This window comes from Solanum verrucosum, unplaced genomic scaffold, assembly GCF_900185275.1.
Source record: "Solanum verrucosum unplaced genomic scaffold, falcon-dt-bn FXZP01000285.1, whole genome shotgun sequence".
NCBI classification, from domain to species: Eukaryota; Viridiplantae; Streptophyta; class Magnoliopsida; order Solanales; family Solanaceae; genus Solanum; species Solanum verrucosum.
Genome location: NW_026019934.1, coordinates 398,452 through 415,412, shown reverse-complemented (window position 1 = coordinate 415,412; position 16,961 = coordinate 398,452). Strand labels below are relative to the sequence as shown.

Genomic DNA, 16,961 nt, shown 5'->3' with positions numbered 1-16,961 from the left:
CTATAATTTAGTCTAAAAGGCATAAACTAGGAAGAGAAATCATAGGAATTGGAATGGAAAAATGATATGCCGTGAAGCATCTCAAATAAATATACATCCCATAGAAGTTATCTCATTACGTTTGCATGTCTTCCCTCTTCTTTTTTCCCATACACTGGCCTTTATGGAGATTGTTTGGTAGTCAGTTCCCAGTTCTAACATAGACAAATGTACTGGAGCTCACTACATCTCTTTTGTAACCATTGCATTCTCTTGATGCCATCAATGCAACAACTTACTTCATTAAAAAACTGAATTAACCAAACCTTGGATACAATTCCAATCTGAATGACAAAAAAGAACAACAAAGTTCTTATACGCATATCCAGATAGAAGCCTCATTAGTTGGGAGGTTTGGCTTATAGAAGAATCATCGAATACTAGATCAGTAGATTGTATTTACTTATCCTCCAAAAGTAAAGCACACAAACACACACGATAGAGTTTCATCATAGCAAAGATCCTCTTTTTTAAAAAGTAGAGCAACATCATAGCAAAAGATTAAAACAATACCGGTGAGATCTACCCATCATCTATAAAGATTTCGATTAACTAAATCAACGACAACATCTCAATCCAGAACTAGTTGGGTTCAGCTATATGAATTCTCGTTATCCAATCCGTCCGATTCTCAAAGAAGATTCATCATATTAGGACTATTTTCACATTAACTATCAACCTCAAGTAAGGCAATGAAACAGTTAACCAAAGCTCAATACGTAGAAAAGGGAGTCAAAATATATAAGCAAAAGATTAAGTAAAACTAATTCTACAGAATTCAGTTACAACTCAAATTAATCAAAGTTCTTATTATGAATTCCAAATCTAGGAGCAGAAAAATCAATCAAGTTCAAAACTTTACGTAGAAAAAAAGATTATTACTCTAAACAATAACCAAAAAAAGGCAAATACCCAGTTCTGCTGGATCTATCAATTGGTCTTTGGATCAGGCATTGGGAATAACCCAGCTCCAGCAGATCCACGAGGAGGCGAAAACCCTAAGAACTTCTGAAGATTCGTCCTGATACTAATCGAACAAAGGAAGTACAAAAACGCCATTGAACAATCCGTCATGTCATCACCCGGTAACCCTCTATGACTCATCTTCTGAACAAGACGAAAGGGTATAAACGGCAATTTAGCAACAACTTTCCCTTCAAAAAGACTGTTAAGAAATCCGAAAACCATAAACAACACAACGGCGACGACGAATCCGGATTTGAATTTGAAAAGGGAGAGATCCCGGGTTGACTCCTTCAAGGAAGTTTCGACCCGATCAATTTTCTTCGTTTTCGACTTCTTAGTGAGTACAGACGGAACCGGTTCCTGAGTCTTCATAGTTTCGAGCTTTTTTGAAGCTTTATCGATTGTAGATTTGAGGGATTTGTATGAAGTAGTGCGGTATATGAGGAGATATGAAATTGCTTCACATACTATAGCTGTGCAGATTGAAATTCCGACGAGTGTTAAGCTGTCGGAGTATTTGGTATTGGAGAAAAATCCCGCCGCCGCCATTGTTGATAGGAGAGAGAGCTGATCTGTGAATGATGATTTTCAGAGAAGAAAAAGGATCTCTCAAGTCTTAACGAGAAGAGAAAGGATTATGTTTTTTTCTTTTTTGTTTACCCTTACCTCCTTCCGTCTATTTTTATTTGTCCAGTGTTTACCTCTCACTAGAACTGTATATCGATCCGTTCAACTTGATTTTAAAGATTATCCATTCGATTATCGAGTATAAACATATTACATTTTGTTAAAAAATAATTAATACTTTGTTTGAATGGTTATTATGTATTATTTCATAATGTATTGTATTGTATTTCGTGGCAGAGCCATCTTATAGTTTGGGGTTCATCTGAACCCCCTTCGGCGGAAAATTATATTAGGAAAAATCCTTTTGGCCAGAAAATTAAAAAAAAAATGTTATTTTACCTTTTTAAACATTTTTACTTTTTTAACTTTAATATATTTTAATTAAAAAATGAAAAACAAATCAGTTTAACTTTAAATAAAAAGAATACTATAGACTTTTTAAATTTTTTGGCCAAATTTTCTGGTCATTTAGCATTACCCATTATATTATATATACATAGTTAAAATAATTTTTTAGATATATATAGTAGATGTTGAATCCCCTTCGATTACTTCGTGTGTCTATTTCTTTACATTTTGAACCCCTATTAAAAATTATGGCTTCGCCACTAATTGTATTGTATTATATTGTATCGTATCGTATTTTGGTGGGTGCACTTTGGGTCAACCCACATGGCTTGTACATAATTCTTTGTATCGTGTCGTATTGTATTGTTTTAATGAATACAATGTTTGGATAGACTGTATCGTTCTCTATCGTTGCATAATTTAAATGATAAACCTATAAGAAAAGTAGGGTACATAGTAGAACTACTATGAATAGATAGGATAAAAGATGAAATATGATTATTAAATAATAAATAAGGACAAAATGAGAAGAAAATATTGAAGTAACAATGCGATCACACCAAATCGATTACATAAAATGGGTCTTTTCGTCATTACCTAACGATTGATTTAAACAATATGACATAATAGAATTTAAGTAACCATAAAAACAAACATTGTATTTAAACTAACAATATAATACAATACAATGGATAACAATCATCCAAACAAGGTGTAACATGTCGATTAATTGACTATTAGTTAATCGATTATTTATCTATATCAAGTTAACCATTAAGATTACACACAAAATAATTATGTAACGAAAATTACTAATAGACAAAGTGATAAAAAGGAATTTAAATAGAGTGGTCCAATAATTATTGGGTAATTTGCGTTTAAAAATCAAATTTCATTAAGTTGAATATGATTTAGGAAAAATTGTATAAAATAGCAAACTACTAATTCAAATTAAATGATATAACCATAGTTTTATTTAATTTCAATCCGTAGCAAACACTTGTCATTCGCCTCTCTCCCCAGAAATCTCGCTCGCCACTTCCCTCGCCTCTCTCACTTTATACAAACATAAATGTATAATTGCGTTTGTGCTTGTATAAAGCGAGAGAAAACTGTATATACAAATGCAAATACATATATTTTTGTCCTATACACGTAATAATTATACAAATATAGATCTTCCCCTACCAGTTCTCTTTTGTCTTTCTCTTTTTCTCACTTCATACAAACACAAATTATACAAATTACAATGTATAATTTGTGTTGTATAAAGAGAGAGATTTGATATACAAATGTTTTATTTCGAATCAATTGTATACAAATTCAATTTTATGCAGATATACAAACATAAAGAACATATACATTTACAAATGCATTTTTATAGACACGGACGCCCTGATGCTCCATAGCAAATACAAAATTTGTCATGGAGCACAATTATGCAAACTATAGCTATAACATACAAATATGATTTTTATGCTTGCTAAACCTAAAATTTACTCTATGATTTACTAGTGTATAATGTAAAGATATCACACACAAGCCTAACTCAACCCCAAAAGTTAACTCATGAGGAGAGGTTTGTCCAAATCCATATAAAAAGACCAATTTCTCATCCATCTACCGATGTGAGACTTCTTAACACTCCCCCGCATGCCCCTAGACCTCAATTTGAGTGTGAACACTTCTAAATGGGGTCCAACATCGGTGAACAACAAATTGGGATGAACCTGGCTCTGATAACATGATGAAGTGCATGACTATCTTACCTAAAAGCTTAAGTTGTTAGACAAAACACACTTTTATTATTTAATTATATTCTCAACATAGAATAAGTATTAACAATACAATGTACATAATATTAGGAAGATTAATTGCAAGTAGAAAAAGCATAACATTTGATATAAAAGAAAGGGATAAGGGTTTGAAAAATACTTCAACTTTGGTTGGATTTGCTGTTGCGATACTAAATTTTCATAAGGACCTATTACCTCCCTAGACTATTTAATACCATATTTTTTACTCCCTAAATTATTTAATAGTGTATTTTAAATGTATATATGTGCCGTGGACACATTACTATTTATAATTTTGTATTATTTTTTATGTCCACGTGGACAAATATATATGTTTAAAATATGGTATTAAATAGTTTAGGGAGGTAATAGGTCTTTATGAAAGTTTAGTATCGCAACAACAAATCCGACCAAAGTTGGGGTATTTCCAAACCATTATCCCTAAAAGAAATGAACTAATTTTGTATTATTTGAATTACTTGAGAAATAAAATATAATGAACCTAGAAGATTTATCTTCAACTATTATGAGGTTATCAAGAAAATTTTTAAACCATTACAAAATTGACTCGGTAAAAAATAAAATCAAAACCATTTATGATCTAAAGATATGAAATATTGTAATTGTGATATTTTTTAAAATTACATTTGCATTATATGTTCTTCACATTTGGTCACTATGACAACACTATTAGTCCAACTTGATGGCATATTAAAATTTTGTCTTTCGGAATTTATCATAAATTGAATTTAAAAATTGTGTGATGGATAATTATCTAGCACAACTTATAGAGCACTTTTAATTCATTTTTTTTTAACATTTATTTATTATTTAATTAACGTTTAAATATTGTAACTTGAAAATATCATCTGCCTCGTCCAGGCACATTTGTTCATCTCTTTATTAACCTTCCAAGTTTTTTTTGAAAAAAATATTCATGCTCTTGTTTAATATATTTTCCTTTTTAAATTTTTTGACTAAAAATTAAAATCAACCATTATTTATAATAATATTCACAAAAAAGGACTATCATTTATCTTATTTGAAGAATTTTCTATTTTTCCAAATTATGACAATATATTTAGTCTTTAAACACATGTTTTAGTCTTAAAAGACATACTATTTACCCTCCATGTTTTTATGTTTTGTCTATTTTCAACTATATAAATCATAGAGTATCTTATGGAACATTTAAATAAGAGAAAAATCTAGTCAATGTTGTGAAAAATAGGTAACACATTTATGAATTTTCCATTTGAATTATTAGTCAATGTTAAAAATAATAAATAATGAAGAAAGAACATAATAATATAATAAATAAATAAGTCAAACAATGATACTGTAGATTTTGGAGATGTGAATTTCAAGATCTAGCTTTAAATAATTTGCACTTTATGTAAAACAAGAGTAATAATTTTGAATTCAAAAATAAAAAACAAATGATTATTTTGCTAATTTTTTTCTCACAATTATCAAATGGTTGCAAGTACATGATAAGTAAATTATGATTATTTTAACTTTTAAAGAACATAAGTATCATTGTATTTATAGTCAAATAAATTTTATTTTGAAAGCTTTTAGATATTTTCAATCATAAATTTAGTGATTTATAATATTTTTATATAATTTTAAATACATATATTTTAAATTGACAAAATTTTAAAATAATTAATTAATATTACAATTAAATATTGTGTGATTATAGTTAGTGAATCACAAAAAAGTTGGTGATCGAAGCCTCAATAGATATTACCACCTTCTTATTTTTTTTCCTTTTTTCCTAGAGGAAATAGTTAAAATAGAAATCTAATAAATCAAGGAAAAATTGCCAAATAATTTATTTACTATATCAAGTATTTTAATCTATCATTTGTCTGTTACATGACATTTATACTTTTGCCATTAAAAAAAGTTTTATATTTATTCTTATACCTAAGTGGGTGTTACTATAAAAGGCCATTCACCTAAAATAATTATTTTTTTTCAATTAAAAACATAATAGAAGATATTTACTCAAGTTACCCTCGCATAAAATTACTTTTTATTTTTATTTTTTATTATTATATTTTATAGTAGCAAACTATTAGATATTAGGACAACATAAATATTATTATTGAGTTAGCCATACATATAGTCAATCTCTTTTGTGATCGTTTATTAATTCATAATTATTAATTAATTTTTTGATCATTTATCAACCTCATTTTTGATGGAAAAATTATTTGTGCGAAAGGCTAAATAGCGGGAACATTAGCTTATGAGTTATGATCAATCTTTTTTTATTTTTACAAATTCATTACCTTAATTTCAAAATTATAGGTTGAAAAAGAACAAAGAAAACGAAGATCTTTTGATTAATTAAAGACTTATAAAAAATGCCTACACCAAATCTTCTCCTCAAACACAATCTAATATAAATGGGCTTTTTAATTTTATTTTTCTGAAATATTTAGATGTCCGGTATTTACCTAACTCATTATAGAATTTCGTTAACATGAAAGAAAAATATAAGATAATACAATGAGCGAAAATTAGACAAAATATTCACTAGGTCAAAATGTCTTACCTAAAATAACTCAATTATCATTTATTACACAAATAGCCATTTGGTCACTTTTCATTTTTAGCGAAATGTAATTTTTTTCGTTTTCGTTCTTCCGGCTATTAAAGGGCCTCTCCTTCCCTTCTTTCCTGCTTCTTCGTCTGGTTTTCAGTCAAGAATTTCATTGATGCTTCAATTATCAATTTTTGTCGAATTTCTTTGCTCGTCTTCATTAGTGTTCGATTCAACTTTTGTATCTATTTTTGCAGATTCATTTTAAATTGAAAAGGTTTTGCAGATCATTTTTTTTATTTTCCTTTTAAATAAATAATAGATGTGTTCTCTTTTACCGTGCATTTTGGGAGATCGAATGGATTTGAGCATGTTACTAGTTCAGAGCAACACATGGTTGAAGTATACCTCGACAATCATTGTTGAGTCTTTTCAGTCAAGTTTCAGATTTTGGGTCGACATAAACAAGCTTCATTTTGAGTTAATATTAATTAAAAAATTTGGGAACATTGGAGGAGCTCATACATGGAGTTTTGAAGCAGATTGAGGTTTTTTTTTTTTGGTTGATTCACAACAATAATCATTTTATTCAGCTATCTCTGATCGAAGAATATGAAAGCATATACATTTCTGATACATAGTCATACAACATACATACACAGTTCTACACTATATACACAATATCAATACATCACATATACATGTCGCCATTTTTACTGAGTTTTTTTCCATCACTTGTACAGTTACATCAAAAACTCATATATTAACTGCATCAGAAGGTTCGAGCCCCAGAAGGGCCACTGGAGGCATTACAAACCGGCCGCGTCTCCTGGGCCCCGTGGAACTAACCGTGGTGGACCCGCCTTGAAACAGCGGGACCCGGTGGGTACAGCTAGTCGGGTTCGCAAAGCGACGCCCGGAAACCACGGTAAAAAAAAAAAAAAAAAAAAAAACTGCATCAGAAAAACATTCCAGATTGTGACCTAGTGACCAACAGAGTAGGTTGAGCACTGTGAAATCTCAAATTCAAAACCTAATCGAGAAAAACACTATTTCTTTCCATCAATTCTAACCATGGCGGATTTCATTGTTAGAAACTGTCTGAACATCATAATTATATAAAAAAACACTATATATATACACATCAATTACATTAATTAAAATATAACGGAAGATAAAATTAACTTTTTTTCTCATATACACATGAAAATTAAATTTGTTATGATGAGATATAATTAAATTTTTGGACATTTTCCTATCAAACAATAAATCCATGGAAATTTGCAATGTTAACCCTTGCAAAAAAGCCAAGGTGTTGGTTTCTCCCTAAAATCTTCTTTCTCTGTAAAATTTGTACGTACATAAATACAGATACACATTGCACCAAATCTCATCAGCGAAAACCTCTATCCTCCATTTCGCCCCCCTTTTTCCCCCTTTTTTCTATCTAAATTCTCGATTTTCTTCGATCCTTCGTCTTCGATTGTCACTGTTAGATTCTCAGTAGACCTTTAATCCCATGTTTATACGGTTTTAATCGGATTCATATGATTAATATTTGTATTTATTGGTAAGAACGTATCGAATTTCGATCTATGATTATTGGGGGAAGAATCGATTGATTGTTAGGTTGAAATTCAGTGAATTGATTTAATTGGATTTCGGTGAAAATTTTCTGAATCGAATCGGACGGCGGAGATTTGAGGAGAGGGATGGGTAGATAGATAGGTGAAAGTTGAATCGGTTTAAGAGATTGATAAGCGAAAATGCCAGGGTTAGCGCAGAGAAATGATGAGCAAAATGATAATGAAACGGCGGTGTTTAATGCTTCTAGTAAATCGATTTCGAGTAATGGGTTTTGGTCAAAGCATCGCGAGGATATAAGCTACAACCAGCTTCAGAAGGTAGTGATTGAATTTTAATTGGTAACTTGTGAATATTTTTGCTGTATTTATTTTTTTTGCTGAGTTTTGATGTGTTTTCTGGAATTCTAAGTGATATGCAGATGGTTTTTTGATTGAACAATGCAATTGTCAGTAAATGGGGTTGAACTGGTTAGGTATCTGCTTGTTTGTTAGTAGGTTTTACATCTTAATGAATTACTGTTTGTTGCGAATGGAGTTAGGATGTTAATTTTATTTATATAGTGTATTTGGTGTAGTTGAAGAATATATTAAAGTAGTAGTAGTAGGTAAAAGGTTATTTTGGTAGAGAAGGATTACATCAGTGTGTAAATTTTGAATTGTTTAATGAAATGTGAAAGTTGTGTAAAAATGAAACAGCTTCGATCAACTGTCAAATGTTCCAAAATGGAAAGAATGTCACCGTTATATAAGCTGGATGCAATAAAAAGATAGGGGGTTCTTCGAATTAATTACTTTCTATAGTTTTGGATACCATTAGTATATTACACTGATTCTGTATCAGATAGGCTTTCATGAAAGTGCTGTTTATTACATACCAATCTGCAATAGGTGTAGTTCTCACTTGAAAATATTTTTTAACATTGATTAACTATGAGCCGCCCTAATAACTTCTTGCGAAACTTCCTTGTTTCTCTTTCCCCTCTTACTTGATTAGTTCTGGTTGATGTGCGCTCCAACAATCGTTATAATTCTAAGTGTGATTAGTCAGGATGCAACCCTGGGACATTTATAGAGATGCCCATCTATGAATCAAGTGCTATGTAGTATTTTGTTGGGATAGGTTGATTACCTTAAGTCCCTAGGGTTTTGGTTTAGTGGTGAGGATGCAGCATGAGATGTGTGGATTGAGCGCGCATCACGAGTTTAAGCCTTGCTGTTGACACAAAGTTGGTATTTAAGTGGAGCAGAGTAGAGGGGAGGGTCTATACTTCCCCGAGTTCCAAACATGTGAGAACAATTGGAGTTGGGTCAGTTAATTCATGACTCACAGGGGAATTATCGGTTATTAAAGGAAAACAACTTGGTTACCTTAAACTTCATCCTTTTATTGGGACATATCTTGATTTTTATTTTACTTCAGTTTTAGTTGCTTTAATATCAAACGGGAATATCGTTTGGTTATAATATCTGTTATATGTTAAAGGTCTCTTGGTTATATTGTAGTTCTGGAATGAACTATCACCTCAAGCTCGGCAGAATCTTCTAAAGATTGACAAACAAACTCTCTTTGAGCAAGCTCGTAAGAACATGTACTGTTCTAGATGCAATGGATTACTGCTTGAAGGTTTTTTCCAAATTGTCATGTATGGGAAGTCATTGCAGCATGAGGATGCAGGTGCTCACCGTCCTTGCAGCAGAGTAGGGGCATTGAAGGATCAATGTGATGGAGAGTTGCGTGCAACAACAGGGTCTGAGTATGATGTTCAAGATCCATCTGTCCATCCTTGGGGAGGTCTAACCACAACACGAGATGGGATGCTTACCTTGTTGGATTGTTATCTATATACCAAATCCCTGAAGGGACTTCAAAATGTAAATTTATTTTATCTCATAAATATCTTTTCCTTGTTTTCATCATTTGTTTTCTGACCTTCCCCTTTGAATCAGGTGTTTGACAGTTCACGTGGAAGGGAACGAGAGAGAGAACTGCTTTATCCTGATGCTTGTGGTGGAGGTGCTAGGGGTTGGATAAGCCAAGGGATGGCAACTTATGGCAGAGGGCATGGAACAAGAGAAACATGTGCTCTTCATACTACCAGGCTTTCTGTAGACACATTGGTAGACTTCTGGACTGCCCTGGGGGAAGAGACACGACAGTCTCTTCTGAAAATGAAGGAAGAGGACTTTATCGAAAGGCTCATGTACCGGTGCGTATAAGGCCCTTTCTTCAGCTTGCTGTCCTTCAATAACTTACTATTATCCTCTCTGTTTGTCTTATCCATTAATATTTTTCCAACATTAAATGTTCTGAATTGGCAATTGTTATTAACTCTGGAATTGCAAGGTTAATTGAGGGGTTCAATTATTTTGTAGTCTCATCCTATGAAAAACAATGCTCTGTAGATCAGATGGCTTCCGGATTTGTACTGTTCAAAATCTGATCTTAGCACTTGTCTTCTTTAAGTTAATACACCATATGGACTGACTGGAAGACCATGTCCAAATTGAAATCTAGATATAGTGGAGTTTCCCTTGAGTTATAAGTTATCTTAAAAGGTGAATGACTTACATTAAACGTAGAGACAACAACATCGCTAGTGAAATGCTACAAATTGGGGGGTGGAGGTATTAAACGTAGACAAGTTTATTAAAAAGATCAATTTCACTTGCTTGAAAGGGATAGATATCGCACTCCAGTCATCAATAGCACGTGGAGTCTTTTCTCCTGATAATGTGTACCAGATTAGAGAATTTCAAAGCTGGGATAAGGTAGCTCCAATAAAATTCAGGTTGTGGGATATTTTCAGCATAGGCTACCTAGGTTAAAGAATGCACTCCATTTCGAGTATGTTCAGGGTGATATTTGCAGTTCTGCCGCCTTGAGTGTCTGAAATGTAAGGCTCCGCCTTTTCTAATCATTTCCTTATCAAAGTGAATGCTGTCTGCATATTTTGAATTTTGTACCGCTATTTTTGGAGTTATAAATTAGAAAAATCAGCTGTAAAGCTGTCCAAGTTTATGCTTATTAAGGACTTTCTTCTTGGCACAGGAAGCACTTCTAGTGACTAACTTAATGATAGTTTGTTCCAATTACATATGGTGAAGGACCTCTGGCACAATAATTAGCGTTCCATCAAGTTTCTTATGTGCACTACATCTTGTTTTTCTTGGAGCTTGTTTATTTTCTGTCCATAATTTGGGAATATAACCAGATAAAATAAAAGGATGACACCAGACCCCTCCCTTTTAATTGTTGAGGCCTGGGTGTATATAGTAGTGTTTTATTAGCTTCCCAAGTTAAAGGATAAATGCATTTGGCAGCTAAATATGCTTTCATTTACTTGGTGCCTGTGGGTAAATGTCCGGATCTTCAATTTATATTAATTTGCCATGGGTTCAATTTTATTATAAAGTTCAGTGGTACCAGATACCTTGCCTTCGCTCTGTCTGTGTTATTTTGGTTTGGAGAAATAATGACATCATACATGAGGTCATGGGAAGGTTCAGGAATCTGCCAATTCGCGAGTGTTGTGTCATTGCCAGTTGATCTTTTTGTTACTGTAGGTGTTTGGTAGCGTATGTTCTTTGCAATTGGGTTTCAGGAATGGATAAGATTAATTTACGCTGTGATAGAACTACGTCTTATTGGTGACAATGAAGAGTGGTGGAAAAAGTTTGTAGATATATATCGTGGTACCATTGTTGGAAAATAAGTTTCTTTGGACTTAATCGTCATGGTTCAAAAAGTTAGATTGACATGGTCTAGAAGCCGCTAGGCTAATGGTGTAATATGCAAAAGCTAAACTGTTTCTGTTTCTGACCTGAAGCATCATCTAATCAATGTTGGCCTTTTTAATAATAGACAACGTTTTACCCTTCGGGGTGGCCCAGTGGTTTGGGCTTGGGTCTTCCATGTTGGAGGTCTCAAGTTCGAAACCCCTTGCCAGCGAAAGCAAGGGGTTTGCCTTCTGGTTCGAGCTCGTCGCACCGGGCTTGCCTAGTGCGGGTTACATCTCCTATGTGGTTTGTGAGCTATTGCATAGGAGCGGGGGTTTTACCCTGTGCGCACCCAAAGGATAGCGGCTGTGGGTTTCCCTTGTCATAAAAATAAATAAATAATAGACAACGTTTTCTTTAAGGAACTTAATATCAGCAATGCTATGAGCATTTGGTTCTACCTTTTACCATACTGGAAGTTGAAGTTCAGGTTATGATGTTAGGAAAAATCTAAACTAGAAATCTTTATATTTGCCTGCTCTATGTTAGCAAAGTTAATATCCCTGTTGTATGAATGAAATCTGTTCTAATATCTCTAATGTAGTTAAAGGCAATTCCATCAGATGACTAACTTACTGTGAGTTTGTTGCTTGCCACAGATTTGATAGCAAGAGATTTTGTAGAGATTGTAGAAGGAATGTTATCCGTGAATTCAAGGAGCTGAAGGAGTTGAAACGCATGCGCAGAGAACCTCATTGCAGTATTTGGTTTTGTGTTGCTGATGCAGCATTCCAGTATGAGGTGTGATCAATTCTTCATGTTCATCTCTTTCATTGTTCATGTGGTGTGCAAAGTATGAAGTGGAAGCAAGCTAGTTTGTGCCTAATTTCATTTTTCCATGGATATCTTATAGGGAACTGATATTTTCCTTTTTTTAAATACCATTTTAATTTTTGGATTTTACAAAATTTATCCCTTTCTTCTACCCTTCTAGTTTTTAGTTTCATGGATTATTAGTAAATTGTTCCCATTTTGGTCAATGGTCTTTTCTGCATATCATTTCATTGATGGCATTTTAGTTGTGTTAAAAGGACTTGAGAGTGAATCAGTGGCCCCAACTTCCCCCTTCCACTACACCATCCCAACTACCCACCAAATGTGGAATTAAAGGAGAGCAAACATGGAGACCTAAGATACTAATGCTACTGATAAAAAATGCTACCACTCCTAGAACTTAGTGCAGATAAAGTGAAAGAGGCTGTTAATTGCAGCAAGATTAATGCCATTTTACTCTCTTGTGTTCAGGTTTCTCACGACACAATTGTAGCTGACTGGCATCAGGCGTTCATTGATACCTTTGGGACATATCATCACTTTGAATGGGCAGTTGGAACTGGAGAAGGAAAATGTGATATATTGGACTATGAAAATGTTGGCTTGAGTGGAAGAGTGCAAGTCAGTGGTCTAGACTTGAGCGGTTTCAATGCCTGCTATATCACTCTACGGGCATGGAAACTGGATGGCAGATGTAGTGAACTTTCTGTCAAAGCACATGCATTGAAGGGGCAACAATGTGTACATTGCAGGCTTGTGGTTGGGGATGGTTTTGTTACAATAACAAGAGGGGAAAGCATTAGGAGGTTCTTTGAGCATGCTGAAGAGGCTGAAGAAGAAGAGGTAGTCAAATTTGTTAGCCTTATTAACTATGCCTCTGTTTCCACTATGATTGTGTCTATAGTTGCTTATTTAGATGGTATGGTATTCTTTATGTCAGAACTTCTCACCTTATGGATTTTGCTTGATGTTCTCTTTTCAGGATGAGGATTCCATGGACAAGGATGGAAATGAACTAGATGGTGAATGCTCTCGTCCTCAAAAACATGCCAAGAGTCCTGAACTTGCTCGGGAATTTCTTCTAGATGCTGCAACTGTAATTTTTAAGGAGCAGGCAAGTCTCTCCTTTGCTTCTTTTGTCATTAATCAAGTGCCTTAGTCAACTGTCAAGCTGCTCTTAGAGCGGCTCTACTTTGATCCTTTTAACTCTTCAGTTTATTTACTTGGTTATAATTATTAATAAAATACTGATTTGCTTTGTTAAATGCCTCTTAAGCAATAGAGAGGTTTATAGTCTGCTTTGCTTGGGATTCTAGCTACTTCCTTCCTGACAATCGTTTTTGCCTGTATGCTGCCTAGTTAAGTAACAGAAATAACTTTAATCATATAACTACATGACTCTGTAAGTAGTATTTCTAGCTACTTCCTTCCTGACAATCTTTGTTTTTCCGTGGTATTTCTAAAAGTTGGGAGACCTAAAACAATGTAACGTAGTAGCTTTATCTTTTTAATGTCCTATGCTTAGTCGTTGCAAGTCTGGTTCTTCATTCCTTCTGTGATGGGGATTTGCTCTGATACACTCTAAAATTACATGAATCTGCCTTGAAAAGTTGAGGTCTCCATTTCTTGAACCAAGACTTTCTTAGACAATTGATTTCATCTTTTGGTTATTGTAGTGCTTGGAAGTGTTTTGACACTGAAATTATTTGCAGGTTGAAAAAGCTTTTAGAGAAGGAACTGCGCGGCAAAATGCACATAGCATATTTGTATGTCTTGCATTGAAGTTGCTGGAGGAGCGCATTCATGTTGCCTGCAAGGAGATTGTAACTTTAGAAAAGCAGGTATTAGTAGTTATAATTCTGGTGTAGGAAGTTCTACTTGTGAGATTATTATGCCATTTCCAATTTTCAGAGGCATATTTCTGTGCAGATGAAACTTCTCGAGGAAGAAGAGAAGGAAAAACGTGAAGAAGAAGAACGCAAGGAGAGGAGGAGGATAAAAGAAAAGGAAAAGAAGCTGCGGAGGAAGGAGAGATTAAGAGAAAAAGAAAAGGATAGAGAGAAGAAAAGTTGCGACTCAAACCAAAGTAATTTTACCCCTGATGATGTTTCAAAGGAGGAATTATCACCTAACGTTGATGAGGAATCTAATCTGATGGGCTATACAGACTCAGTAAGTGAAGCTGGGGAAGTTAATTTATCCTGCCCTTTATCGCCGAATGATGAAGATGATCTACTTTTGGATGGATATAATCACCCAAGTATGCAAATCAACTCCGATGATTATTTTGAGGAATTCAATATGAACGAGGGGAATGGCTCATTTCCAGCTGACCATATGAGACATTCTGGGAGGTTGAAATTTCGAAAAGAATTTGAACCAGATTCAAGCCTGAAATGGTTTGATGGACGTCGATTTGCTGTTTCAGGCAGTGGAGGTGCGGCAAGTAAGTATGAGCCAAGACATCGCTGTGATAACGTTGAAGCTTCAAGGAGTACCAACAGGTTAAATAAGCCATTAAGAAGTAATGCTGCAAAATCCAGCATGAAAGATGGTGCCTCTAAGTTTGCTGAAAAGTTGAATTGTTCCAATATCAGGAAGTATGACCGATATGAATCCTCAGATTGCAGCTGTAACCAACACAGTGACGACAGAGCTAAGTTGTACCCAAACATGGCCAGAGGAATCGGGAACAACAAACCTGTGAGTAAGTTAGGATGCGAATCAGATATCTCCAAGCCCTACTATGGAACCAAATATAATCAGGTTGAATATGCGCGTGAAAATTGTGCAAGACCCAAAAGCAAAATGGCTATACGTAATAATCTGTCTAGCAGAGATTCATCTGTTATTAAGAAGGTATGGGAACCAATGGAATTGCGAAAGAAATATCCAAGGAGCAGCTCTGACTCTGATGTTACCTTGAGATCTTCAACTTTCCAGATTGAGAGCACTGGAATTGATAAGCATCCCGAGCCTTCTATTTCTAATAATTTGGGAGTATCCAGTTCTCTTCAGTTAAATGAAGAAAAGGGCATACAAGAATTAAGAAAGTCTAGTTCTGAAACTAAAAGCAACTGTGCAAGTGGTTGTCACTTGGAAGATAAATCACTTTGTTATGTGAAAGAAGTGGCTGAAGATAAAGTTGATTCTTGTCTGATGCCGAGGTCTTCCTCTCAGAGGACTTTGGGTTTATCACAAAGCAGCTCTTCTAATTCTGATAATTGCTCATCCTGCCTTAGTGAGGGAGACAGTGCTACATCCTTTTCAAATCCACATAATTCAGAATCATCATCGACGTCAGATTCAGAAGATTGCAGCAAAAACTCTGAAGGAAGAGAAACTTCTGAAGTTATGCAGAATGCTTTTGCTGAATGCTACGAAGTTGCACAAGAAAAAAGAACTGCTACTGCTAGAGGTGAGGATGTCAGTTCCCTGACACCAAATTCTGTAGGAACTCCTGTGGGAAGTTTCCCGAACACAGCTGCTTCAACAAATGCAAATGTGAATGGGACTCTTGGCATGCGACCTCAATCCTTGCGTCCACCAGTTCACAGTCAAGGCACACACTTCCCAAGGTTTCAAGTTCCTGCAATGGACTATTATTATCAAACTCCACCTTCTTGGGCGACTGCTCCTGTAAATGGGTTCATGCCATTTCCTCATCCAAACCATTATGTATTTGCTACTCCATTTTCATATGGTTTAAATGCGAATGCCCATTTCATGCAGCATGGTGCCCTGCAGCATCTGATCCCTCCACCCATTAACCATGGTCACTTACCTGTTTTTCAGTCAGTTGCTCCAACCAGTGACAGATGCATCAAGGAAAATGCCAGGGTTTCAACAGTTGGTAGGTTAAAAGATCCCCATCAGGAAGCTAATGCGCAAAGGATGGCTCCAGTAGGACTGGACACAATGGAGAAGTCAACGACTGCTGGATCCGGTGAAAAGGAGGAGTCCAGAAATTCAGGCTTCTCTCTTTTCTCTTTCACACCCGATCCTTTTTCTTTAAAAGAAGGGATGGTGAGGAACTTATCTTCAAATTTGACAACCAATCACATTGCGGATGAAAGTGGCTGCAATAAGAAAGAACCCATTGAAGAGTACAATCCATTTGCAAATCGAATTGAGTTTCCCTTTTCCGATATAGTTAGATAGAGAAGGTGGATGCCTGCCTGCCTGAGATTTCAGTTTCATCCTCTGCTGAGTGATGGAAGTTTGAGAACTTGTAATTTTGGTGCACAATAATCCCACCTCAGGATTTTTTATTTTTTTTACCTTGTCAAGACTTCCTTTATATGGTTTGATTTGCTTTGAGATTTTAAATTGTCTTTTTTTTTCCTGATGCAAGGAGAGTAAAAGTTGAGTTGAGAGGATGTCATATATTTCAAGTTTTCTTGATGCAACGAGTATTTGTCTTTACAGACTATTGTGGTTCTTGGTTGGCAAGAACAAGATATCCCTTGTATTTGGAATCACAAAACCATGGAT

At 34.6% G+C, this 16,961-nt stretch overlaps 2 protein-coding genes across 2 annotated transcripts; one reads left to right on the top strand and one right to left on the bottom strand.

The window, feature by feature from the left end:
* Positions 1–779: 779 nt before the first annotated feature.
* On the bottom strand, positions 780–1,663 carry LOC125833579 (uncharacterized). Its single transcript, XM_049512737.1, has one exon. The coding sequence runs from the start codon at positions 1,552–1,554 to the stop codon at positions 970–972; it is 585 nt and encodes a 194-aa protein (XP_049368694.1). The 5' UTR covers positions 1,555–1,663; the 3' UTR covers positions 780–969.
* A 5,990-nt stretch (positions 1,664–7,653) lies between these two features.
* LOC125833303 (uncharacterized) lies at positions 7,654–16,767 on the top strand. Its single transcript, XM_049512447.1, has 8 exons — positions 7,654–8,234; positions 9,420–9,788; positions 9,864–10,123; positions 12,293–12,434; positions 12,939–13,310; positions 13,450–13,581; positions 14,180–14,308; positions 14,397–16,767. The coding sequence occupies exons 1-8, from the start codon at positions 8,097–8,099 to the stop codon at positions 16,626–16,628; spliced, it is 3,774 nt and encodes a 1,257-aa protein (XP_049368404.1). The 5' UTR covers positions 7,654–8,096; the 3' UTR covers positions 16,629–16,767.
* The last annotated feature ends 194 nt before the right edge of the window (positions 16,768–16,961 follow it).

What these genes read in the sequence shown, in the direction of transcription:
- LOC125833579 (XM_049512737.1), bottom strand. Translation starts at nt 1,554, where the DNA reads ATGGCGGCGGCGGGATTTTTCTCCAATACCAAATACTCCGACAGCTTA.
- LOC125833303 (XM_049512447.1), top strand. Translation starts at nt 8,097, where the DNA reads ATGCCAGGGTTAGCGCAGAGAAATGATGAGCAAAATGATAATGAAACG. An exon ending in GCTACAACCAGCTTCAGAAG is followed by an intron (nt 8,235 to 9,419) that starts GTAGTGATTGAA and finishes GTTATATTGTAG; the next exon opens with TTCTGGAATGAACTATCACC. An exon ending in TTGTAACTTTAGAAAAGCAG is followed by an intron (nt 14,309 to 14,396) that starts GTATTAGTAGTT and finishes ATTTCTGTGCAG; the next exon opens with ATGAAACTTCTCGAGGAAGA.